Source organism: Trichomonas vaginalis, assembly GCF_026262505.1.
Source record: "Trichomonas vaginalis G3 chromosome Unknown ctg_79, whole genome shotgun sequence".
Lineage (NCBI taxonomy): Eukaryota > Parabasalia > Trichomonadida > Trichomonadidae > Trichomonas > Trichomonas vaginalis.
In genome coordinates, this window is record NW_026529166.1 from 23,887 (window position 1) to 49,078 (window position 25,192).

At 33.7% G+C, this 25,192-nt stretch overlaps 11 protein-coding genes and 9 pseudogenes across 20 annotated transcripts, besides 1 other annotated feature; 6 read left to right on the top strand and 14 right to left on the bottom strand.

The window, feature by feature from the left end:
* Positions 1–17,902: part of a mobile genetic element that runs on past the window's edge.
* Positions 104–538, bottom strand: TVAGG3_1068230 (uncharacterized protein; the record flags this gene model as incomplete). The annotated part of the gene is made up of 1 exon (XM_051256275.1): positions 104–538. The coding sequence occupies one exon, from the start codon at positions 536–538 to the stop codon at positions 104–106; it is 435 nt and encodes a 144-aa protein (XP_051076502.1).
* On the top strand, positions 584–823 carry TVAGG3_1068240 (uncharacterized protein; the record flags this gene model as incomplete). The annotated part of the gene is made up of 1 exon (XM_051256276.1): positions 584–823. One exon carries the CDS (start codon positions 584–586, stop codon positions 821–823), a length of 240 nt encoding a protein of 79 aa, XP_051076503.1.
* Positions 848–1,701, top strand: TVAGG3_1068250 (annotated as a pseudogene). Its single transcript has one exon. A coding segment is annotated over exon 1 (854 nt).
* TVAGG3_1068260 (organellar and viral DNA polymerase type B) lies at positions 1,789–2,349 on the bottom strand (the record flags this gene model as incomplete). The annotated part of the gene is made up of 1 exon (XM_051256277.1): positions 1,789–2,349. The coding sequence occupies one exon, from the start codon at positions 2,347–2,349 to the stop codon at positions 1,789–1,791; it is 561 nt and encodes a 186-aa protein (XP_051076504.1).
* On the bottom strand, positions 2,960–3,613 carry TVAGG3_1068270 (annotated as a pseudogene). The gene has a single exon. A coding segment is annotated over exon 1 (654 nt).
* Positions 4,679–5,633, bottom strand: TVAGG3_1068280 (annotated as a pseudogene). The gene has a single exon. A coding segment is annotated over exon 1 (955 nt).
* TVAGG3_1068290 (uncharacterized protein) lies at positions 5,725–6,198 on the top strand (the record flags this gene model as incomplete). Its single annotated transcript, XM_051256278.1, has 1 exon — positions 5,725–6,198. The coding sequence occupies one exon, from the start codon at positions 5,725–5,727 to the stop codon at positions 6,196–6,198; it is 474 nt and encodes a 157-aa protein (XP_051076505.1).
* Positions 6,326–6,634, bottom strand: TVAGG3_1068300 (uncharacterized protein; the record flags this gene model as incomplete). Its single annotated transcript, XM_051256279.1, has 1 exon — positions 6,326–6,634. The coding sequence occupies one exon, from the start codon at positions 6,632–6,634 to the stop codon at positions 6,326–6,328; it is 309 nt and encodes a 102-aa protein (XP_051076506.1).
* On the bottom strand, positions 6,754–7,186 carry TVAGG3_1068310 (annotated as a pseudogene). The gene has a single exon. A coding segment is annotated over exon 1 (433 nt).
* Positions 7,353–7,745, bottom strand: TVAGG3_1068320 (organellar and viral DNA polymerase type B; the record flags this gene model as incomplete). The annotated part of the gene is made up of 1 exon (XM_051256280.1): positions 7,353–7,745. One exon carries the CDS (start codon positions 7,743–7,745, stop codon positions 7,353–7,355), a length of 393 nt encoding a protein of 130 aa, XP_051076507.1.
* On the bottom strand, positions 8,176–8,270 carry TVAGG3_1068330 (annotated as a pseudogene). Its single transcript has one exon. A coding segment is annotated over exon 1 (95 nt).
* Positions 8,898–9,567, bottom strand: TVAGG3_1068340 (annotated as a pseudogene). Its single transcript has one exon. A coding segment is annotated over exon 1 (670 nt).
* TVAGG3_1068350 (phage tail repeat-like family) lies at positions 9,663–10,388 on the bottom strand (the record flags this gene model as incomplete). Its single annotated transcript, XM_051256281.1, has 1 exon — positions 9,663–10,388. One exon carries the CDS (start codon positions 10,386–10,388, stop codon positions 9,663–9,665), a length of 726 nt encoding a protein of 241 aa, XP_051076508.1.
* TVAGG3_1068360 lies at positions 11,963–12,713 on the bottom strand (annotated as a pseudogene). Its single transcript has one exon. A coding segment is annotated over exon 1 (751 nt).
* TVAGG3_1068370 lies at positions 13,154–13,507 on the top strand (annotated as a pseudogene). The gene has a single exon. A coding segment is annotated over exon 1 (354 nt).
* TVAGG3_1068380 (uncharacterized protein) lies at positions 13,734–14,348 on the bottom strand (the record flags this gene model as incomplete). The annotated part of the gene is made up of 1 exon (XM_051256282.1): positions 13,734–14,348. One exon carries the CDS (start codon positions 14,346–14,348, stop codon positions 13,734–13,736), a length of 615 nt encoding a protein of 204 aa, XP_051076509.1.
* TVAGG3_1068390 (uncharacterized protein) lies at positions 15,625–16,557 on the top strand (the record flags this gene model as incomplete). Its single annotated transcript, XM_051256283.1, has 1 exon — positions 15,625–16,557. The coding sequence occupies one exon, from the start codon at positions 15,625–15,627 to the stop codon at positions 16,555–16,557; it is 933 nt and encodes a 310-aa protein (XP_051076510.1).
* TVAGG3_1068400 (protein of unknown function, DUF4107 family) lies at positions 16,756–17,268 on the top strand (the record flags this gene model as incomplete). Its single annotated transcript, XM_051256284.1, has 1 exon — positions 16,756–17,268. The coding sequence occupies one exon, from the start codon at positions 16,756–16,758 to the stop codon at positions 17,266–17,268; it is 513 nt and encodes a 170-aa protein (XP_051076511.1).
* A 20-nt stretch (positions 17,903–17,922) lies between the features above and the next one.
* Positions 17,923–18,216, bottom strand: TVAGG3_1068410 (annotated as a pseudogene). The gene has a single exon. A coding segment is annotated over exon 1 (294 nt).
* Positions 18,217–18,726: 510 nt separating this feature from the next.
* On the bottom strand, positions 18,727–20,188 carry TVAGG3_1068420 (glucosylceramidase protein; the record flags this gene model as incomplete). The annotated part of the gene is made up of 1 exon (XM_051256285.1): positions 18,745–20,163. One exon carries the CDS (start codon positions 20,161–20,163, stop codon positions 18,745–18,747), a length of 1,419 nt encoding a protein of 472 aa, XP_051076512.1.
* Between the last annotated feature and the right edge of the window lie 5,004 nt (positions 20,189–25,192).

The window sequence follows — 25,192 nt, forward strand, 5'->3', positions numbered from 1 at the left end:
CTATGATATCGAAATATGAGCGAATCTGATGAATATGCTCTGCTGGAGTAAATTCGTTTAACTGTTCGTTCTGCATGTATTTACTTCGGATAAAAATATCTATTTACTTCATTATTCTCACTCTTCTTCTTGGCATTCGTGGTGGAAGTTGTTTCTTGACATTTTCAATGAACTGTACATTCTCTTTTGTCTCAACTTCTTTCACTGGCGGGTCAGGGTTCTTTGACTCGGTTTGTTTTTCAATGAAATTCACGAACTTTGCAATAAGCTCTTGGTTCGTTATTGAAAGTACATCTGGCTTCTTTTCTTCTGGTTCTATTGACTTTTCAGTTTGAATAGAAGGCTTAACATGGGCTTCGTGGACTTCACCCTTGCCATACACCTTAATGTTGTCGCTTTCTGCATTCGCTAATGGAACCTTTCTTTTTCTTACGTATATTTTACCATCTTTACTCTGACTTACATAATAGAAAGGATGTTGTATTCCTCTTGCGTCATTTAATATAATAGACTCTCGCTCTGATTTTGACAAGCTCATTTTACATCGGTTAAAGTTTTAATTTTGTTTTTTATCTGCAATCAAATGACTCAGACAAGCCCTACGGACAAGACCCAAGGTGTCATAGATGTTGAAGCATTGAAGAAAGAAATTCGTGAGCAAATTTTATCCGAACTGAAGGAACAAAAACAAGAACAAAAGCCAGAGAGACCAAAGAGAAAACTTAGTGAAAAACAACTTGCTGCATTAGCTGCTGGAAGACAAAAGAACCCACGTTTGCTGGCAAAGAAAGCTAGAGAAGAAGCTGAAGCAAAGAAAGAGTAAATGGTTTATTTTTATCCGAACTAAATGTATAGACAAATACCTTTATCTGTTGCGTTCAGTAGTGAAAACCCTGACGTCAAAATAAAGGGGAACAGAGTAACGTTTAAGTTTCCAACAGACTGGATTGTGAACATAAATGAAGAGAAGTACATTGGCATAACATCTATGTATATAACACGTGCTTTCAGAAAGGTTGACTTTATACTTCAAGTCGAGATAGAAAATGACGAACAGTCTTTAAGCGCCCAAAACATTCACATATACAAATACTTTAAAGACGATACAACATTGTTGCAATGTATGATTTCATTTAATGAGATGTTCGAGAAAAAGTTCAACATTGAAGTACAAACTTTACAGCCTTTACGTGAGTTTCTTGCACAACTGAAAGAAGAAGGTAGTCAGCCACAACTTATAGACTTTCATTATGAATTTAATGAAAATGAAGATGGAACTCATGACTGTCAATTCATTGTATTCTCACCATTCAATGAAGTCGCTAAAGAAAAAAAAATCCATTACGTATAAGATTTCAAATCTCCGAACCAAGTGATGATTTTAAGAATGTTTTCAATTATGATGCAATGCTTCCGAGGAAAAATGAATTTTCAAAGATTGTAACACCTGGCATTTGGGATAGAAAGCAAGCTATATTATATTCAAACTTAAGTAAAGGAGTTGAAAATGAGTTCATTGGTCATACAAGAACTTCACCACTTCCTAACCCTAAATACTATAAATTAACTGGCTTCAATCGTGAGTTTTGGATAGACATGTTCTCCACTCATGACCATAAATGTCCAGTGTTCTTGCCTCCAGACCATAAGGACTGTCTCTACATTGAAGCACAACTCTTAAACTCTACCATCGCAGTATTGTAAAATCTACGCTAGCTTTATTTTTATCACGAATGACCTCATTCATGACCTCATTCATGACCTCATTGCTGACAAAAATAAATGACCTCAGAACTTCAACTTACGAATAAAGCTTGTTTTAGTCGTTATTGAAAAGTTGAACTTTTCAGCAAAGCAAGGTTGACATGACTTACATAAGTCGAATGCAATCTCTTGACCATCATGAAGTGCTTTGTAAAGTTTCATTAAACTGAACTCAGAGTCTTTGTCATATGTTCCAACAGGTATGTGAATGTTCTTATCTTCATTGTAATAGCATTGTATAGCTTCAGGAAACATTTCATTAGCGGTTAAAGCAATAACATCTTGCTTCACGCCTTTCATTCTGCAGTGAAATGCAACTTCATTTAAATCATTCGTGAGTAAGTCTATGTAAGTCTTCTTTCCACAGAAAATACTTTTATAAGCTAAACTTTGTTTTCCAGGTGTTATTTCTGCAAAGTCGCTATGAAATTGACCAAGGTTCTTTCCTATAAGTTCGCGACCATATCTCTTCTTAAACTCTGCTGCAAGCTTTGGGATGTCTTCATTGAAAATATGCATGCTATCACAGTCCTGGTAAAATATTTGAAGACCCATGTCCTCTGCAGTACAGAATACTTCATTCATAATACGTTTTGACATAGACAGAATATTAACACCAAGTGGACAGAAGTTAAAGTGTCTGCAAATGCTTTTCGTTAGCTTGAAAATAGTTTTATCTGAACCATCCAAACCTTCGAACTTCACTATATGGTTGTAATTTCTTATAGCATATCTTATAGCATCTTTGTCATTTACTATGGTTTTTTTGACTCAATAGGAGATAGAATAGTTTTGCCATAAATGCTGTTCAGAATGAGTTTTATAATTTCTTGTAAGGGGTTTCCTTCTTTCTTATACTTTAACCTTAACTCAAACAACTTCTTTACTTCATCTCTTATTCTCATATCTCTGTTTCCATCGTAATAGTATCCTTGCAACACTTCACATTTGACACCTTGATATTTTATGAGGTCTTGTAATGTTATATGGTCAACATACATGAGACAGCAAGTGTTTGAACTTCTTGGAACGTTAAGTTCTGGATTTAGTTCAGGGTCGCAAACTATTAAATGAAAGTGTCTGGGTATACCAATCTCTGTTATCTTAATGAGAACAAAGAAGCCAGACATAAACTTTTCACCAATGGGTTCCTTTTGGTCATCATCGAATAAATGTCTCATGAGATACTCTGTGCTTAGCATCTCATCCTTCAATACTTTTGGAATTCCTTCTAAAGTATACAATCTTGCTATAGCTGAAGGATATAATGAAACAGTGTCGAAGTCAGCAATGAGTTTCTTTTTGCTCTTTTGTTTCATGTTATCTGACAACATACATCTTCCACCTTGAATGCATCTCGAAATAAATTCTCTTGGTTTATTTGAGAGGTCATAAAGATTTCCATTCGGGAAGTATACTCTGTTCTCAAACAATTTGTTAGCAATAGAACAAATACTAACGTAGTCATAAACGTTTAAATCAAACTCTTTCAATAAGTCATTGCGGAACTTTACAAAACCTTCTCTTAAAATTCTTACATCTTGTTTGCAGTAAAACGTGCTATATTTTTCTAAGTCGAAGTGGTTTTCATCTATTCTGCAACCTTTGATGGAATCTATGTTCTTCATAAATGTATCTGCATCATGGATAAACTTACATGCTTCAGAAATGACACCAGTTCTGTTGTCATTTGCTAACAAAACACTGCTGTAGTAGTTATATGGAAATACTTCTTTCGGGCCAGTTTGTAAGTTAAACATAGCAGGAAATAGTTTAAGCTTCTTATTTATAACACTGTAAGAGTCTTTTTAATAATTGCCCGTCCTTTATATAAACCAGTTATTTGCATTGTTCGTGAACCTTTAATGATGGGAGTTCCTTTCACTTCTGTCATGTGTCTTAAGATGAAGTTTATGTCATAACTGAGGTTGTGAAAATATATTAAACTCTTGTCAGGGAGTCGTTCCAAAAATTCTGTTGCACAGTTCTGACCCCATATGCTTTCACTCACTGAACCATCTTCACTGTCGTAACATATGTTAAAAGCTTTATGAAAGCCATCAGTACTGCACTCAAAGTCAGCAAAGAAAACGTGCTCAGGAATGAACTTACATTTAGCTTTATTTACTTCTTTTGACTCTGCTTTCTTCTTCAGTTGTACACAATACTTTGGAGCATATGTCAAATCTTTAAATGGTGCAAGGTTCTGTTTATATAAGTCAGTAGTATATGTGAAAAGTTCTCCATAAGAAATAGGTTCAAAATATTTGCACTCCCACAATGTTTTCATAACATCCCATAACGGTGTTGTTCTATCATAACGAACTACATATTTATCTTCTCTCTTTGTATAAATCTTCATCTGTTTCTCAATGTTCATTCCACCACAAGCTTTGAGAATTTCTTTATAGTTTCGAATGAAGTATTTGTCATTGGTAATCTTTCATTTAGCATGTAGTGGTCTTCAACAAGAAGTAAGTCAATAGTTCTAACAGTTTCGCATTCTTTTGGTATATATCTCTTTATTTCATTATGTCTTGACTCATTGAAATAACCAATGGTAACATTAAATGATATACCTGTTGCGTCAGAAATTTCTTGTACTTTACTTTGAGGAAAGTCTCTAACACGAATGACTTCTCTCATGTGGTCAATAGTTTCTTCATTTACTCCAGCCTGAATGCAAGCATAAACGAAACAATTGTCCTCTGTCATAAGTGTTGCAGTTCTTTGTTCAATTCATTGAAGATTTGGTAGCGCTCAAGATTTATAGGTAATGTGCAAAGATACTTCCAGAACTGACCGCTTCTCTTCTTATAAAACTTCTTTTCACCATTATCTTTCCAAAAGCTTTCTATAAGTGCTGGGTTTCCTGTTTGCTTAAGAGCTTCCAAAATGGCTTTCTGGTCATTTGTCAGTGTGCTTTCATCTCTATATGGTCTCTTTTTTGGTTTGCCTTTCTTTACATCTGACATCGTTAAGCCTTCATATTCTGTTAAATCATACATCTTTATTTCAGTAAGATTCTTTATGTTTGTCAAGAAGAAGTCATAGTGCATTTCAACAATACCTGCAGCATTTGCTTCTATCTCTGATATAAAGTTCTCCTTCAAGAGCTGATGTAGTAATGTTCCAATATTATTGAGGTTTAACGTAGAACATTCATACTTTCCACCAAGTTTATAACATACCATCCATCTTTGTTGTGAGTTTATTTTAATTTTCTCTAAGAGTCTCATGAAAACCTTACCGAAATGTTTGTGTAAGTAGTCTCTGTTTGGTTCATCTAAAGCTTCGATGTTAAAGTCAATGAGTCTATTGCCTGACTTCACATTTCTCTTCCTATTCTCTTCATCTTTCTTTAACCATCTCTCACCTTCTTTTGGTTTGTCGTCAATGGAACGAATGACATCGTTAGCTTTGCGAACTTGTTCTATAGCACTTTTAAACATCTCTCTTCTCTGTTGTTTCAGTGTGTCGTCTCTTCTTCTTGTTTCACCAACGTTCGCATTTGTTATGTCAAACATCTCTTGACGAACATCATGAGAAAGAGCTTTACGAGTATGACCAACGTTCGCATTTGTTATGTCAAACATTTCTCTTCTTACTTCATGAGGTACTGAACGTCTATGATATAAGTCAATAGCAATGTCATTTAAAGGAAATGCTCTTGCATGGACTTCGTCCTCGCCGCGTTGCGGCTTTATGAACTCATGAATTCTATCATAACTTATTGCACCATTATAGTCATTGAGGATGTCAGCGAGTGCTTTTTTGTTTGTTGCGTAATGTTTTGCAACATCTATATTAGCTTCTGCAAGAAGTTGTTTTATTTCCGAGTGTTCTAACTTAGACAACTTCCGATACATCTTTAGTAGGAAATAAAAAAATATTTTTTGAAAAAATTAGATTAGATTTTTTTTAAGTTATTTTTCAAAATAATTTAATATTTTTATTTTAATGAAACACATGCAAGATTGCAAGTTCTTTTCATACAATGCTCTCGCTACTGCCATCAAGAATGAGTTCAATGGTGCTTCAAACGTTAATGTTATCTTTAACAAGAAGTTTGTGAAAGAATCTAAGTTTGGTCAGTATGTCAGACCATTAGCTATTGTCATTGACCGCAAACGTTATACTTCACAAGAGTTAGCAGTAGTTTTGAAACAAAAGAGTATCTTCGTGAATGTCAAAGATACTCATTATACTGTTATAAAGAACTCTAACATTGACTTCTTCAGTATTGCTATGAATCTTTCCGAACAGAAAGAATATAAGAAGGGTGAAACAAATGTGAAATATTATCCTTCATCTCTGAAGACAATAACGAACAAAGATGTTATACAGAAATTCTTACCAAAGGTTGAAGAAGCTTCAATTGACATTGACGAAGGAAGTGAAATGGTTGAAGAAATTGACCCTGAAGCTATTTAAGCAAAAATATATTTTTGGTGAAGAGGTGAGATTTCACCTGTTTTTTCACCTCATTCTCTCTTCGTTAATGTTGTCGTGACTTCTTCGTTAATGTTGTCGTGACTTCTTCGTTAATGTTGTCGTGACTTCATTCTTCCTCTTTGAAGTTATCGAAATATTCTGTTATTTTTTCCTTCAGTAATGGTAAGTCTTCTTTGAATGTAAGTATTGTGCAACCTTTGATGTCATAGTGTGTTTGAGGAAGAGTATTTTTGACAATTTCCTTTATTTGCTCATTCGGTGTCATTGAAATCGGTAAGTTTTCACGATAGAACCAGTTTCTGTCAGATTTGTAAATCTTAGCAAGGTCATAAAAGCTTTTGTTGTTTCTTCTGACTAAATGCAACATAACCATATCTCTGTCTTCTTCATTTTCCATCTCTTCAGCGTAAATCATATACTTATAACTCTTTTCCTTTCCTTTTGGTACTGAACGTGGTATTCTTTTCTGTATGCTTTTGTCTTTGGATTCAATGACTTCATCTTTTGCTTGAAGTTTCTTTTCCATCTGTTCGCGTTCTTGTCTGTGAAGTTCGTCAAGAAGTTTGTAAATATTCCAAGCATAACGTGGTGAAGCCCACATTGCAACTGCATTTACTAAAAGTCTATGAACATAATATCCTCTCAAACCGTTTGGCAATTTTTCACGGTTTTCATAGAGTTTTGGCGACTGGGATTTTTTACCTACTCGCTGTTCTTCACTGTTTTCAGAAAAAAGTACGTCTCGCTGTGCTTCACTTAATAGTTCTATGGTGCTTTGGTTCCTAAACCAGTCTTTAGGAAGCTTAGTATCTGGAGCAAAACAAGCCGTCAAAATACTTTGCATTTGGTACATGTCGTCTTTGACAGAACGAATGAGTCTCAATTGTTTGTTATATTGTATGTACTCGTATTCTTCATTTATGACTTCATGAACGATAGCAGTTGTTGTGTTCTCTAATGTTGACATTACTGTCTTTACATACAAAATAAAAAAATAAATAAAAATAAAATTAGCGTTTTTTTTCTATCTTAAGGAAATTCATGAAATTTGGTCATTTTTCAGCAAAAATATATTTTAGGTGAAGAGGTGAGATGTCACCTGTTTTTTCACCTGTTTTCTCACCCTAGTTTTTTCACAAGCGTTTTACATGAATTGTACGATGTATATTTGAAATCCTAAACAATTTCGTAGCTTCTATTTCTTCTGTCAGTATGTCAAAAGTTTTAACAATACCGAAGGTTTCTTTATACTTCTTCTTGACGTCAGATAGAAGGAAATCTTCTGCTGTTGGATAGTTTTTGTTCAGAAATTCTAACATGTTCATTTTATCTTCTGCTGGCTTTTCTGCTTCTTTCTTTAAGTCTGCATAGTCGTTTCTCATTCTTTCTATCTCTTTGACTGAGTAGTTATATTTCCTAATTGCTGCCTTACATTTTGAACATTGCGGGTTCATTTTTGCGTTATACATTGAAATAAAACCAGCTAAAACAACTAAGGCGTCAATTGCTCTCTTCATCTCAAACATAGCGGGTCTTATTTGTTCGTTCCATACTTTGCCTCTTCTATCTTTATCTCTTATTTCCCAAACACATTTTGCAACTAACGAAACAAAGTTGTCGTAGGTCTTAAATTCTTCAGATTTATATATGTCAGAAACATTCTTATAAACCATGTCGCAATCTTTGTCCATAACTTTATGGTTGCAATGAAAACCAAGGAATTCATAATTTACTTTACGTATGAACTTCTTTATTTCTACTGAGTCAGTTGGTTTCACTTCAATTTCGTCGAATTCAGGAATAGTGAGTTTTTGTTGTTGGATTTCAGGCAATTTGGGTAAATGGTCAATAATGTCCTGCATTTCATAAAGATATTCTTCATTTTCTTCATCTTTCGCACTACAGTCTAAATTACTTGTTAAAAGTTCCTGCTTAATTTTTTGTATTTCTGTTTCGAAAGTATATGAAGAAGGAATGAAGTTTTTCATCTCTACTAACATTGACGTAGGATTCATGACTAACGAGTTTGGTGCTGTTGTTGTGGACAGAGTCCCGCCGTTCGCGGCTTGAATTGTTGTTGTGCCGATTGTTGAAATCATATCTTTTATACAAAATAAAAAAATAAAAAAAATAAAACTAACTTTATTTTTTATTTCGGGAAAATTCATGAGGTGAGAAAACAGGTGAAAAAACAGGTGACATCTCACCTCTTCACCTAAACATTATTTTTGGTGTAAATTTATGACAAAAATAAATGGTACCATTAATAATACATGACTGTTCTCATTCATGTCTGATTTACATCTAATGAAAAAGTTTAGAAGAATTTTCTTATTCTTTCTGGCATATTTTTGTCTTTCCAGTACTCCCGCTCTAATGGTCCCAGATGTGTTGGCTTCGACTCTCTCAAGTTCTTAGATGGTATAACATCTTCAACGCCTCCTTCATATCTTACTTTATAAGTGTCATCGTTTGTGTTATAGCCAAGTATTTCAATAACCACTCCTCGCTTTGCTTCGTCAATGGTTTCAGCAAGTTTGCCATTACTACTTTCGACTAATTTATGTCGAGGATAAAACGCAATAGAGTCGTCGGCAGCTTTTATAAGATATCCATTACCTTGCGTAGAGTCTACAATATAATAATTTCGACTTAACCTTAAACGTTTCTTTGTCAACGGTTTGTCGTCAAGAACTACACGAACTTTTGTACCAGGAATGAGGGTAAATTGTGTTGAATTTCTGATATTTTGTGTTTGGCTTCGTTTCTTTTGTATATACTTTTCTTCTTGTTGTTGTGTCATTGAATTTGGTGTATGTCCTGTTGTAGAATGTGTTGAGGAATTATATACTTCGAGAAAATGTTTCATTGTTTCTTCGGTAAAGTCTCGCTCTTGGTTTAAATCTCTGAGAGTCCTTATGAAGCGGTTTATGATGCCGAGTATGTTATGGTTATGGTCTTCAGTAGTGTAGTGAGTTATGTTATGCTTAATGAGAAATTCTGTGATTTCGTTGCTGAGGTATGCACCGTCTTGGTCTGATGTTAAAATACTTGGGCTATGTTCTGCTACAAACTTTTGTAAAACTCTTAACACTTCATGAGTTCCTTTATTTTTCATTGGATATGCATATGCTTTACGAGTGTTAACATTTATGAAGATGAGGAATGGTTTATGGCCACATTTTCTGCTTTGAATGAGAGTGTCAAATTGGTATGCGTCAGGAGTGTTGGAGTAAATTGGTAAAAAGTAGTCGTAAGGGTTTATTTTTGTTTGATGTACAACATTTTTGTCAAAGAACCTTTTCACTTCAGCTCTGTTAGTAAATCCCCGACTCTTTGCAGCTTCATTGAACTTCTTAAATGACCTCCATGGATGTTGTTCGAATACTTCTTTCAAGCTCATTTATGTAAAGTTAAAGATTTTATTCTAGGCTCAAGCGCGTTCATTGAACGCGGTACCATGCAAATACAGTCACAAATGGTGGCATGTAATCTGCACCCGAGCCTGTTGGATTTGTTGTGAAAGTATGGGCATGATTTCCTGCGGTTCCACAGAAAATACCTGCGCTTGAATCTACTGGGTCACTTGAAATATCATATCTATGCATTCCCTGTCTATCCGAACCTGCTGCAAGATTTGTATAACCTCTTTTTGTTATTGAATGTGAATGACTACCTGTTGTGTTTGTAGTTCCTGTATGAGTGTGCGGTGGAAGGTTTGCTTCAGTAATTTTCTTCGAACCTCCTGTTTGCTTTGAAGAGTTAGCACAGTATAAGAATTTATCTACAATCTGTTCCCACGTACCGAAACCCAGAACTGTTGCTGGATTTGTTGAGTTCATTGACGTATAAATAGAGCCTATAGGATATAATGTTTGAAGCATTTCTGTCTTTAATGTTTGAAGCTCTGTTTTGTCTGCTTTCTTGTCATATAAATCTTGAGCAGTGAATTTAATATTATGTTCATCCTTCATGACATAAACATCTTTACATCTAATGTTTCTCATCGTCGTTATGTCGTCATCCGATGTTAAACCTTGTGGAAAGTTAGGAGGTTTACAATATATTGCATCCCCACCAGTTTCTTCAACCGTTCCTTCAATACTTTCTATAGCAACAGTTGAGAAGGAGTTATGTGTATGGTTCTTGTCTGCTTTCTTATCTAACATTGCTGGTAGTTCATATGTTTCAAAGTTTCTGACATGACCTTTGATATTTATACATTTGTTATTTAAGGAGTTTAGTGTATCTTTTACGCTTGTACTTGGATTCTCTAAAGGTGCACTTGAACCAAGGGTATAGTTCAATATTATGTCGTCTGCTCTAACAGTAGTGAAGGATTTATGTGTATGGTTCTTGTCGGCTTTACTGTCTAATGTAGCTTGAAGTTCATTTATATCGGAGATGCTGTGTTTATGAGATTTCAAAACTTTGTTCATTGCTTCGAGTTCAACTTTGTCAGCTTTACTTTTAATAGCATCTTCAAACGTTATTTTTGACTTAACTCTCAAAGTAAATCTTGGTTCAACTAATACACCGTTAACATTGAAAGTAGAGGCATAAATTTCACCGGTATAACCAAATGATTGTGGTGCTATACCTGTGTCATACTGTACAGTACAGTGTATGTCATAACCTTTAGCACGAATGAATTTATATCTTCTTTCATTAACATTTTTCGTATTCACTTTTTCACCCTGTGTTAAATATCCATGATAGTCCGTTATAATCTGTTCATCAGAACTTATATAATGAACATGGTTTTTGTCTGCTTTATTGTCTAAAGAAGTTTGAAGTTCATTTATATCGGAGATATTGTGTTTATGAGATTTCAAAACTTTGTTCGTTGCGTCAAGTTCATTTTTGTCCGCTTTACTATTTAATGTAGCTTGAAGTTCATTTATATCGGAGATATTGTGTTTATGTTCTTTATCTGCTTTTTCGGCTAATTTCTCTTCTATCTCATTTATTTCAAGTTCATGCCTACCACCACCTCCCGAAGAAGTATTTTTCTTCAGCTCTTGAAGAACGTCCACTTCGCCATCTTTGGTGTCAATAATGAGACTTTGAGTTAAAACCTTTCCTGTCTTAATGGATGTTTGTAAAACTTCTTCTTCACCGTGTTCGGGGTCATGGTCGTCGTCATATCTTGTGAAATCAGAGATGTTGTCATACATTAAGCATATCTGTCTCAAAAGTTCTGCTATTTGGAATTGGAACGAAAGATATACAGAACTTTCATCATCTCCTAAAGTCAAGTCTGCTTTCTTAAGTATTTCTTGAATGTATGCAATGAGAACAGAGTACCTTGGAAAATATTCGAACAATATTTCATTAGCTGTTGGTTTTGGTGGTTCTTCTGGAGTTTCTGTTGTTTCAGTTCCTTCTGTTGGAGTTTCTGCATCTCTTGACTTCAATGCTCTTGCTCTCAAAGACCTAAATGTTAGAGCACCGGGTTTTACAAAGGACTTTATAAATGCTTTAATAGTTCCTGGTAAGTTATTGTTAGCATTAAGTAAGTTCCTTATGCTTCCATCATGTACGTCCATAGCACTATGTAAAAAATCTATACTTTTCTTGTAGTCAGCAATAGACTGACTGTGATTTTTTAAAGATTTGTCAATACCTTTAAGCCAATCTTCATGCATGTCTGATACTGAGCCAAGAATATCATTTGCTTCCTTTAGTGTATTTTGTGCTTGTCGTAAAGTATCCAATCCCGTACGTGCATTGTTTGCTATACGTCTTACAGTATCTATTTGACTCCTTGTTTCTTGCATCCAACCAGATAAAGTTTTAATAGTATCCGAACCATTTGAAATGAAGTTCAAAGCATTTTTAACGTCATTTAAAACTTCTTCACCAAGTACTGCCCATATCTTTCCGATTTGGTATTGAAGAACTCCATATGAAGCAGCTGTTAAACCAGTATTTATAAGGTCCCATATCCATGATTTAGCAGTTTTTCCATCCTTTCCATCCTTTCCATCCAAACCGTTTTCGCCTTGAGGTCCTTGTATTCCTTGTATTCCTTGTATTCCTTGTGGTCCTTGAGGTCCGGTGTCACCCTTCTCTCCTTTCAGTTCATCTTTATGTTCGTTATAATATTCTAATGTCATAAGGTGTACATCATTACTGCTACCAGCAACGCCAAGAATTTGTTTCTCATTCATGACTAAATTCTTTAAGCATTTAATGTTGTCGTCAAATCGAAAGCTCTTTAACAATTCAATGAGAACATTCAGTACTTTCACTAATGAGGCATCTACTGTAGAATTTATATATTGCACCGTTCCATCATTTATGATAGGAACTTTACTTATTGTAATGAATGGGTCATAAGTGTTAAAAGTATCGAAATCAATGACTTTTTTAGTTTTTCCATCGTCAATGACTAAATCATTGCCTTCAATGGTTAAAGTTGAGTTTTCGTTTACTAGTTCATGTGCTCTTCTTGCTTCATTTGTTTCATACGCATATGCAGCAATAGTCATATTTTAATGAGAATAAAATGTTGTTCTATTTGCAAAGTACAGACCCAAACGAATACGGAATAGTAAAGCTACAAACAAACTTAGGTCTTCAGAATGAAGCACTTGCTTTCAGAGTTGTTGACTTCAATACTATCGCAACTTTTGTCATAACAGATGAAACAGATTTCATGGAGTTTGAAATAGATGGAAAGAAGCACGAAATAAGATTTCACAATAATGTAGAATATAAGATGGAAACATTAGCTGGAGTGTTAAATGCTCTCATAAATACTACAATAAACAAGGATAACGAAGAAAACTTAATGAATGTTAAACTTATTGCAGGAGTTTTGAAGTTCAGTTATGCAAAGGAGTTTAAGATAACACGAATGAGTCATAGAGTTCAATTGCTTCTGGGTGCATACCATATGACATTTCCTTTGAAAAGTGTTGACAAAACGATTGAGATGAAATCTGTTCCATACGTATGTTATGGTAATTGTTTGTACATTGAGTCTAAAATAGCTAATGTCACAGGTATTTCAGGAGTTAATAGTAAAGGTTCAGTAGAATATAAGTCTTTCTGTTATGAAGTAAATTCAATGTTCATTCCAAACGTTCCTGTCATAGCAACTCATTTAGGTAAATGGGTTCGCATTAGTCCTCATAATTTGAAAGACATGCAATTCAGACTAGTTGACTTTCAAGGCGAGCCTGTAGAACTGAAGGCACCAGTGCGAATGACTGTTGAAGTTGACTTTTTAGAAAATATTAAATGCAACAGCTTACAAGAGAACTCAGAGCTAAAAATATAAAGTATGAATGTTATGTATTAGGTCATGAACTTTGGTTGTTGCTGTTTGATGAAACAAATGAGTTAGTTATGTCAGTCAAGAGAACAGAAAAAGGCGTCAAAGGCGCCGAGCGCAAAGCGCTATATTGTGTTAGTGAGAACTGCACCAAGTCAATAAGATTAGGTTTGCATTATGAAGATGAGTTCGATACTGTTGAAGAAGTTTTGGATAGATATTACAAATTGCTTTAATTTACTAAAACATATTTCAAACAAAGTTTATATTCTGTTGAAAGTTTTGTATATTCATTCGAATATTTATACTTAAACTCAACTCCTGTAGTTCCTGGTGTTTCAATGATGCGGATGTTACCTATTTTCATGAATGGTGGCGTTTGACCACAGCATTCGATTTCAGGGTCGAGATAGTCAATGACACATTGTTTCCCTGTTATTCGTGAGATAACATTTTCAAGGTCCTCCTTTGTTAGAATTATTTGGTTCTTACTTATAAGATTTGTCAAAAGCTTCTTATCGTCTTTGAGTAAAATTGTTTGGTATAACTGAAGAAGGTAATGGTCTACGTTATCTGAAGGATTTGTTTGAACATTTGTGTAAGGGTTGTCGTTGGCTTCTCTTGAAAGAATTTGGTCCAGTGGTGGATACTCTAACTTAACATCTGATGTAGCGTTAGCGTTTGAAGCTGAGTTTAAATTCACGGATTTCAGTTCTGGTTCTTTTTCTTTCAAACACTCTGAACTATAGTTCTTTATGACAATATTGTTTGTCGTTCGTGAGTCAACATTTGATGTTGGTTCAATTGGAACATTAACGGCACCAGCTAAGATGGATTTGCTTCTCATTTCATATAGAATAAAAACCTTTTATATGTATGAAATGAACAATATACTCGACAAGGGTTTGAATGTAAAGCTAACGAATGAAAATATTGTTGAATTCACTGAGACAGGAGCTGTGTATAAAGATGTAGAACTACTGAACAAAAGAGCTAAGGGAAGAAGCAGGAACATGAACAAAGGGTGGAAGCCTATAAAAATTTATGTCAATGATGGCTCAGGAGGTTCAAACATAAAGTATGCAGAAAGTTATAGAGTTTATGCTCTCAAAGGTGAAAAGCCTTCATTTAAGAACAGCTATTCTAACGCATATCCTCAAAAGCTAACGGATGGAGAAGTGGATGATATGAATGACAGCAAAAATATTAACAGAAATGGCGACAGAGATGCATGGAATTTGTTTACCATCAGTCAATTGAAGGTTAAACTTTAAAACAATGTTGGTCGTTCCCATGGAATATTTTTGACTTTAATGGTATTAGTCATGATATGAATCTCAAGGTATGAACGAGGAGAGATGAGAGACTTATATGCTTCCCAAATTTCTTCAAAAGGTAATGTTATACCTGACTGTTTCCAAATGAGTTCAATATCATAACGTGAGAAACCTTGAAAGATAACGAAGTCAGTTATGAGACGTTTTATGTTTAAAGCTAAAAACCTCCATGTTTGCATAAGTATTGCTACAGTTAAGTGGTAATGTCTGACTTTAGTAATGATATTAGCTAATGGTGAGTCTGGTTTTGACACTAAACCTTTTCCGGCGAAGTCGTCGCAAACGAGCAGAGTGTTTGAAGGATATTTTTTGAAGGGGTATTTTGAAAGTTTTGATAGAATGTAGTTTGTCAGTCGTTTCATATCGTAAACTCCTGAGTACTGACGTAAGTGGTGTTTGTCAATAATTCTTTCCATCTCCTCAGAAGTCTTTTGCATTCCTGACTGTATAAATTCAACGATGGCATAATATTTCCTCTTACGTCGAATGTAACGTTGAAGAAATTCAATGAGTTCACTGTCTGGAACTTTAACGATAGAGGCTTGAACTTTTGACATGAATGTTTTCGCTGTTGAGTCCATAGAGTCTGAAGTTGCTGATATAATGATTTGGTCATAGTAAGAGTCGTTTCCTAAACGCTCTGTTATGAGTATATGACGAATTAAATTAAATGTCTTACCTGAACCCATCTTTCCACAATAGAAATACACACCATTTGAACAGAATTCATAATCTTTGCTGAAAGGAAGAATGAGAGAAGAGTTAAGTTTGTCTGTAGTTTCATTCATGTCTTCATCTACGTCATGTATTAAATGCTTCATTTTATCTCCATTAAAAATGCAAGTCAGAAATATTCAGAACATAGCACCGAGTCTAACTGACAAGAGTATAAAGATATACTATGAACACGTTATGATGAAACCTACCAAAATTCAAGAAAGTCAGTATACTTATGAATATCCAAGGCACTGGGTAGAGTATGTAGGAGGTGAGAAAGCTATTGAAATCAGACAGGTTCGAAGTATTCCAGCAGGAAGAACAATATTATTGAAGAACTTTAATGTTTTGAGGTATAATGATGAAACAAAGAAGCAAGATAGTTTTCCTGTTGCTGTGTATGTGAACCTAGACACAGGAGATGACATGAAAGTTTTTAACACAAAGCTTCAAACGGTAGTGAGAGAACAACTGACTGCGGAAGGGCATCCATTACCTTCAGAAGTTACCATAGCATATAATTTTGAAACAAACTCAATAGATTTTAAAGTCATCTCTGCAAAGAAGTCAGGTTTTACATTTAATGAAGCAGATGTATATTCGAATGAAAACTTCAAAGCTATTGCATGGTTAGATAATGACGATTGCTTTAAGAAAATATTTAAATTCAGTGACTCAAAGATGTCAATAGATGACCTTCGTGGAATGTTACCATCGACGTTTACAGTAGAAGGTTCAGCAGGATTGCTTACAAGATTGTCAATTGGTGGTATTTGGTCTCGTGAGAACATTGTTATAAAATCCAGTATAAGTGAATTTGCTGAAGAATCTATATTATGTCTTTCAAACTACATGTATTCGCCGCCGAAGCATTATAGTATAACAAACTTTGTCAGTAAGTTTAACATAAGACTTGTCGAACCTTCTTCAATGAAAGATGTTGTGCTACCTAAAGATGGAAAGGATGGACTCATTATTGAGATGATTTTAATTGCATATTAAATGAGCTTGTTCTTGAAGGTCATTCATGATGAAATAACTGTTGTAGAAGATGTTAGCAATTGTTCAGACATTTTGAAGCGTATAGATGATATAAGAAAGAAGTTTATGAATGAGAATGTTTATGTTTCATTGACTTTCTCCAGTAACGAGAACTTTTATGAGATAATATTGAAGAGAGATGATTTTAATATGGTGTAAATGGTAGCTTGGGCAGCTTTAGGCGCAATGGGAACAAAAGCATTAGCATTTGGAGCAAAAGCACTTGGAGCTTATGACGCAGTAAATAAAATGAGTGGAGGAAGAGTTTCGAAGACATTAGATGCAAATAAAGGAAAGATTGGAGGCTGGGTTGCAAAGAAGTTAAGATTAAATAAAATAGGACTCATAAATAAAGCATCCAATTTGGTTGCGACTGAGTCAGAAAATGCTTTAGGAAAGGACGATGAGTTTGCAAAACACGCAAAAGACTTTAATGACCAGATGAAAGGTGAAACAATGCATTTAAATAGAGTCGATGGAACTCTTCCTCCACCAGTAGTTCTTCCGTATGGTCCCTATGGAATGTATGGAAACCCTTACGAAAGACCATTTGACCCATTGACTGGTGGAAGTAATTGGTATCATTACGGACGAAGAAGAAAGACAGTCAAGTTGGAGACAGACGTGAAGAAAGCAACTAAAAAGAAACCAAGGAAGAGAGTTATAAAGTAATGAATTCAACGGGTGAAAAAAGAGGTGAGATATCACCACTTCACCTAAATTTATTTTTGCGCTATGTTTTCATACGTGTGAGGGTGGTGATATCATTAATTTTTAAGTTTATTTTTTATTTTATTTTTATATAAATGACGAAAACTATTGAGATAACAAACTACAACGGTCATGAGTTCAAGAACTTGTTCTTCGTTCCTCGTGAAAATACATTCTATCAGATACGAGGGAGAAAGGGTAAAGTTAGTTTAAGCATTTATGACAACAAACATAATGGGAGATATATAAAAGCAATAGATACAAACGGTAAGCGTGTTTCATTAGCTTTGTCAAAACTTACTAACATTTATTTTGACAGTGACTTTGACTCTGACGATTGGAGTGACAGCAGCGATACTGAAGAATATGAACTATTGTGTGAAGCACAGCAATGGGAAGCGCTGCAATACTTTTGTAAATGAGAACATTAGTGGGAACGTTAGTGAGAACGTTTATTTTTTCATTAGTGAAGTCGTTAGCGAAATGTTGGTGAGCTCGTTAGTGAAGTGGTTGGCGGCTTTGTAAAGTGTCAAATTCACAAGTATTGGGTAAGGTGGAACGCAGTGCCGCCGTACCCAAGACTTGTATACTAACTTCTATGTTTGACTTTTTGACATCTGTTATTTGATTTTTGAGTGAACTCAAATTCATTTGACTTTGAGGGTTATAAGCTGTTCCGTCTGCAGCTCCACCATAGCCTGCCATTTTCGCTAAAAGTGCCGCTCTTAAACCTCCACTCTGTGCACCAATAACTCGGTTTAAAAGCATAGGGTTGCTTGACATTTGTTGCAACATAGTGGGGTCATTCATCATTTGTTGTTGCAACTGTTGTTGTGGTGTCAGTTTTACTATTGGATGTTTCAATGCTCCCTTCCTCTTACGTATATTCTTACGTAGCTTACGTGGCATTTTAAGTGAAGTAAAAAACAGTTTTTGACAGATGTTTATATGACACTTTTTGTTCAGCACAAAAAACTACTCGGTCAAAGTGTTGTCAGTTTTGTAAAATAACCGTCCTATCTCATTCTATAAGGGGGAAAGTCTTCTCAAAGTATACTTCCTTGGAACGCCCGTAACTTTTCCTGTAGCGACGATAGACCCTTACTTGTCCGGACAAAGTTATACTATTTTGAGTGCTCTACAAAAAAGTCACCGGCTGGTCGGCTGGGGTTCGGTCCTCCTCTTGGGTCTTGGGCAAAATTTCTTAGGGGCTAGAAGGGGCGCAGCCCCTGGAAGCCCCACTACCTTTTTTTTTTTTTTTTTTTTTTTCATTGTACAAGGTTATAGATTTAAAAAAGAGAAAATCAAAATTCTGATTGTGTATAATGTTTCAAATCATAATATATTGTGTTAGATAATTATGTTCAGAAGAAATATGAGGAAATTCAATATATATTTGAAACTATTTATTAAAATTTAAAATTAATTTTTTTTCATTTATTGTTTCCAAATGACGGAAACAACAGATCTCTTTGACATCGGGACATCAAATGCATGGGAGCCACAGTGGACTGAAACAGTGACGTCTTGGTCCTGATCATTAAGTAAAACAGCGCCAATGAATCCGTTTGTGTTAATAGCTGATGTAGCATAGACATTTGAGCTTCCTGAGACTGTTGTTCCAAGTCTGATGGAGTCTGGCTTAATAACTTTGGAAAGATGTGCCATATCATAGTAATGAGACCTGTAAATGAGCTCTGAGTAACCAGGAACTTTAACATCAACTGCTCCATAGGAATTGGAGCATCCATTTGGACGATATGGTCCATGGTTTGTATCAAGAAGCAAATTCCACATGATTGCGCATTTGCTGCCTTTATTAAGGGTTCCAATACCGATTTCACGTGTATTCCACATCAAGTCGCCCTGGAAATTGTAATTCCATTCGCCAATTGCTATTTCTGTGAAATATAAATTCTTATTAGGATATTTGCTAGTAACATAGTCCATTTCTGTGTTGGAACCACCATAAGCATGATAAGCAGCACCATCAATGTATTTATTAGCCTCGGCGTCATCGTAAATGTGAACTGGATAATGTTCTTGAGTAACAATGTTATCGTAGTTATAATTATGGTCGTAAATAATGATCTTTGTCGAAATGTTGTTTGCAGCGAACTGTGGACCAAGAGCTGTCTTAATAAAATCTCTTTGTTGCTCGTAGCCCATGAAACAAGAAGCGGAGTTGCCTTTATTAAGTGGCTCATTTTGTAATGTGATGGCGTAGATGTGAAAATTGTATTTGGCCATTGCTTGGACGTATTTGACAAAATAAGTAGCATATTCTTGGTAAAGTCTTGGATCAAGGTAACCAGAAATGAAGGAATTATGTCTTCTAAGGGTGGACAGGTCTGAAACCTTCATCCAAATAGGAGGAGTCCAAGGAGTTGCAATAATTTTAACAGAAGGGTTAATCTTGAGAATTTGCTGTATAATTGGGATGATAATGTCTGTATCTTCGGAATCAAGAGCGAAATTGTCAATTCCTTCTTTATCACATTCTGTGAAATCTTTGAGAGAAAAGTCTGAGCAACCGATAGAAATACGAATGAAAGAATAGCCCATACCTGTGTCTGGATCGAATGTATCTTTAAGGAACTTGTCTCTTGCTTCTTGAGTCATTTGTTTTAAGTTATATGCTGTGGAACCTGTAATAGCAGCTCCAAATCCATCGATCGTTTGGAACTTTGAATCAGGATTGATGACAACTGTTGGATTATTGCCAGAAACTTTATTAAATGAAATTACAGATGGTTCGAAAAGTTTGCTTTGATCGCCTGTTGTTGTATATGCATACACATTATCTGCATTTGGTAATCCACGAAATCCTTCCCTATGAGGACCTAGATTTGACATACACTAGATTTTTTGGTTGGATCGATATCACATCACCTGACTGGATTCAAATATTTGACTAGGGTCTCTGAGGTGAGATGATGCATTCAATTTTTCACTTCCCTTCTAACTCAACTAGGATATCGTTCAAAAGGAGTTATCAGAATTTTTTGACACATCCAGAAAATATATCAAAGATTAATATTTTACTAAAATTTTTGCAAAAGAAATCGAATATATCAATTCACATTTGACTTTTTTTAGACGTGCTAAAATATGCATATCATTGGTTATTTTGTAGCTTGTTTCAGTTGTATTTTATTAAAATTTTAACTAAGGCTGCATATCAAATAAATTTATAAATTACAATTATATGTCAACATCATATCCAACTACTTTAATTACTATGAGTGCTTAGACAGCATGTATGATAATGAAAATTGGCACAATATGTAAACAAATAAAAATAACTTATTTTTTTTCGTATTTTACAATGCGAACCAAAGGTCATTAATACTAAGAACAGTTTTATTCAAATTCATATTATACATACATAATATTTTTAAAATATTATATCATCCTTTTTCTAAACGCGCAATTGAAAGATCAATTAATAAAATTTGAATTACAATATGATTTTTAGAATTCAAGGTGTTCAATTACTGATGTTAAAACATCAAATTTTGAAATTCGCATAAAAATTAAAATCAAATGCTACTTGGGGAATAATCAGCAGTATAATATATAGTTTAGAAGAAGCAGCACATAATGAATGGGTTGTAATCACAGCCTTAATTTCATTAACCTCGCTATACATATTTATTTTGAATTCTCACAAAAAATTGCGAAAATATGACATATCAAGACAAGCTGAATGAATATGTTCAAATTTGGAAGTAATTGAAGATTTCATGAACCATTTTTGCGGCTGAGATACTGTGATAATTTTTTTTTTGATTGAGATTTTGATAAATGAATAAGCCGAGTGCGATCACTCTACTGTTTATATAGCCTGAAACAGCATTCGAATCTGTTGCTTTGCAGTTATCAGAAGAGAAATAAGATTTTATCGATGATGTGGATCAGTATTCCAATTAAGAGATTAAGAGTTTTTATATGTAGAAAATATATTTTCTCTTGATTTTGAAGAAAATAATGTTTGAAAAATTATAAATATGAATAAAAAACATGTATTTTAAAATTTTAATAAGGCTTTTATGATAGACATATTTACTACTTTTTAGCAATATATTTTTGGATCAATTAAAAACTGTTTTTTAATTTTCAATATTATTTTTTACTCTTGATTAAAGAATTATACTCCTGGGAGTAAGGATGTCAATTTGGAAGAAAAGTGAGAAAATTCCTAAAATGCTAAAAATTAATTTTCCAAACGTATTTTTAAAGGTAGTCTCACGAGAAAACTGACGGTAAAAATTCGATGAAACCAGGTGCATTGTATAGTACATATATGTGGTAAATAAATGTCGATTAGCTTTGTAAAAAATATCCCACAGTTTTTGAGATCTTGAAAACGGCCATTCAAAAAGTCGAAAATTTTCGCGAGATGTTAATGGGCAAGACAGTTTTTCGACAAATAAATCGTAAACATGGGAATTAAAATAAGGCGTTATATTATATATATGGTAAAGAATATGGATGTGAAGAGCGTTAGTAGAATGGAAAGACTTTGAAATTTTAAAAAATTTATCTGGACTAAAAAATTATTTGATTATAAAAAACATATTATATATCAATTGCTATATAGAATTATCATAACAGATTTTGGAAAAGCCGCAAATCCCCAAGTTGGAGAATTCATTAAATACTAATTATTCAGCTTTTTATCAGAAAGGAAGGTAGTGTAGTGGTTGGGAACACTATGCTCTTTTTGAATCTAAAAGGCAACTGTTCAAATCATAACATCTTTGTTTTTTTTTCTTATTCTGCCATTATTGTTTTTCCTTGTTATGATTCAAATTAAAAATATTTTAGTAAAGGTATTTTGGACATCATTTTTTCACATTGTCTCAATGCAAATGTTTGAAAATTTTGTAGGCAATATGACAACTCTTTCAACATTTGTTCTCTTTTATTAACTCAAATAGATTTAGGATCTAATTTCATGCCTTCGAAGACATTTAAACCATCTTCAACATAATTTATTGACAAATTGATAACAATTACTCATGAATGTCGTAGATTTAATATCCTGTCACTCAGCAACAAATTCGGGTTCAATAACAAAGCTCAGTAAAAACTTTACAGAAATTCTCCAATTTATTTTAGTGTCTTTTTGCGTCATTACGGCTGCATTTTCTTCTGCATCTGAACGCTGTGTTTGGAAGAAGACGAAATACAGAAACTTTCAACACAAGTAATCAGATTTTCTTGTCTTTCATGTTAAAATGCTTCATCTCGCTAGGTATACGTCATTTATTGGATGGATTGTTAGCTTTGTGTCCAAATAGCAAAAAAAAGTATTAATTTAAATTTCGCATTTTGCATAAGTATACGCTTTAATTTATATCAAAACAGATTTAGATAGCTTAAAACAATATAGTTTACTCATAAATACATCTTGATAATTCACTTCTTCAATTTTCATAATCTTATATCCTGACCTATATCCTCTTATAAACCATATTTCTACTGAGATCTTCTTAAAGCATCTTTTTATCCCTATCTACGCCTCGAAACCCTATTTTTCCGGCGGAATATGAATCTTCGGGTCTCGCTGATTCGATTTCTGCAGTCAGATCGTAAAAATACCCACTACATAGCCTGATAATCTCAATTTAAGTTCCTTAATTTTTTTGAAAAAAAAATTAAAACTCCCTTATCATTTTTCCTTTAAGTTTAAAATATACGCTTTTTAGCATGTTTATAATACATTTTCAATTTACATTTACATTTTTATTTTTGAATTGTTTATTTATATTTCCGTTTGAACAATAATATTTATTGAAAATTGTGAGAGAAACGGATATATTAAAAAACACCATACAACAAAATTCACTTTTTTTCATACTTACGCGGATCACTCCTTTTCGGCCCAATATGCCGGAAATGATAAAACTCTCAGATCTAGTTGCTAAGATCCAAACTCTCGACTCTCAAATCTACTTCCTCAGATCTTGTTGCTAAGATCCAAACTCTCGACTCTCAAATCTACTTCCTCAGATCTTGTTGCTAAGATCCAAACTCTCGACTCTCAAATCTACTTCCTCAGATCTTGTTGCTAAGATCTACTTCCTCAGATCTTGTTGCTAAGATCTAAACTCTCGACTCTCAAATCTACTTCCTCAGATCTTGTTGCTAAGATCTACTTCCTCAGATCTTGTTGCTAAGATCCAAACTCTCGACTCTCAAATCTACTTCCTCAGATCTTGTTGCTAAGATCTAAACTCTCGACTCTCAAATCTACTTCCTCAGATCTTGTTGCTAAGATCTACTTCCTCAGATCTTGTTGCTAAGATCTAAACTCTCGACTCTCAAATCTACTTCCTCAGATCTTGTTGCTAAGATCAAACTCTCGACTCTCAAATCTATTTCCTCAGATCTTGTTGCTAAGATCTAAACTCTCGACTCTCAAATCTACTTCCTCAGATCTTGTTGTTAAGATCGATCTATTATACTCAATTTTACTTAAGCAATATAGATCACCTTTATTATGATTCTCTTTATCTGTACTTGTTTAAAATTAAATTACATCATAAAGATCTAATTACAAATTATTTAGAATTTTGAAATAAAACCAGTATTTTATCAAATGCTTTGAGATTAATGCATTCAAACTTAAAAAAAAAGATATATTCAGATCAATTTCAATATTATTGATTTTTTAATGTAAAAACTATGTCTACATAGATCTCAAACAATTTTATTAGATACTCTTTTTCCCAATTTTTTTCAAAATCTCTTTTTACATATCAAAAATTGTATTTTTCAATTTCATTTTTATTTTTTCCATATTTTTTTTGGAATTTGGATATGCGTCCAAAGTAGTTATGTCATTAGAAAAATATTAGATATCTGAAGAGAAAATGATAACTTAGAGAGTTTTAAAGATTTTATTTTCGAATACAAATATAGACCTCAGAGGAATACATTCTAAATAAATTTGTATCTGAGGGTGAATAAATAAGAACAAAATTTAAAGGGTTAGCATAAATAATGTAGAAATTAAGATTGGAATTTAAATTTAATACAAAATTAAAGGGAATGAATTTGCGATTAGTAGGGTATGGCAAATGGATTGGGAAACATTGGTTACACATGAAAATTATCAGATGTAAGAATTTGGTGCAGATATTTTAAAAATGAGATCTGAGTGCTTAAACAATATCTCAAAATTCAAATTTTCCAAATGAAAATTTGGAAAATTCCCAAAATGCAGAATCAACTGATGATTTTCAATCATTAATAACGCCAATACAAGAAGATCATTTTCCTTCTGCCAACGAACTAAAACAATGGTTTGATATTGCCCATGATGTTTTAATTAGTCCGCCACCTGAGAATCAACATCCAGAAATTGATGAAGAAGAGACACAAAAAGCAATTTATCTATTACAAAACTTAGACTTTCCTAAGAAATAAAATTATTTAATTTATTCTTGTTTGTTTTTTAATTAAACATGTATATTTATTAACATTTCCTTTTTTAATACCTTTCCAACTTCTATTAGTAACAAACACATAACTAATTTGAAGATTTAGCGTTATGAAGAAGTATCCAAGTAATAACGTCAATAATGCATTTGCGATAGGATATAATTGCACCAAAGGTTAAAACTTGTATAAAGAATGAAAAATGAAATTTAATACAATTTTTTTTCGAAAAAAATCCATGCTTGGCTAGATTTTCATAGTTATTGAATATGCATTACTGACATCTTGTAAAAGATGCCGATCAAGGCTTTCAAGATTGCTAAATTTCTCGATTAAAATTTACATTTTTTTTTTATTTGTGTTTAATTACATTTTACAGTTTGCAGACTTACATAAAATCCGCAACATAGTGGTTATTTAATATTTGCCCCACAGT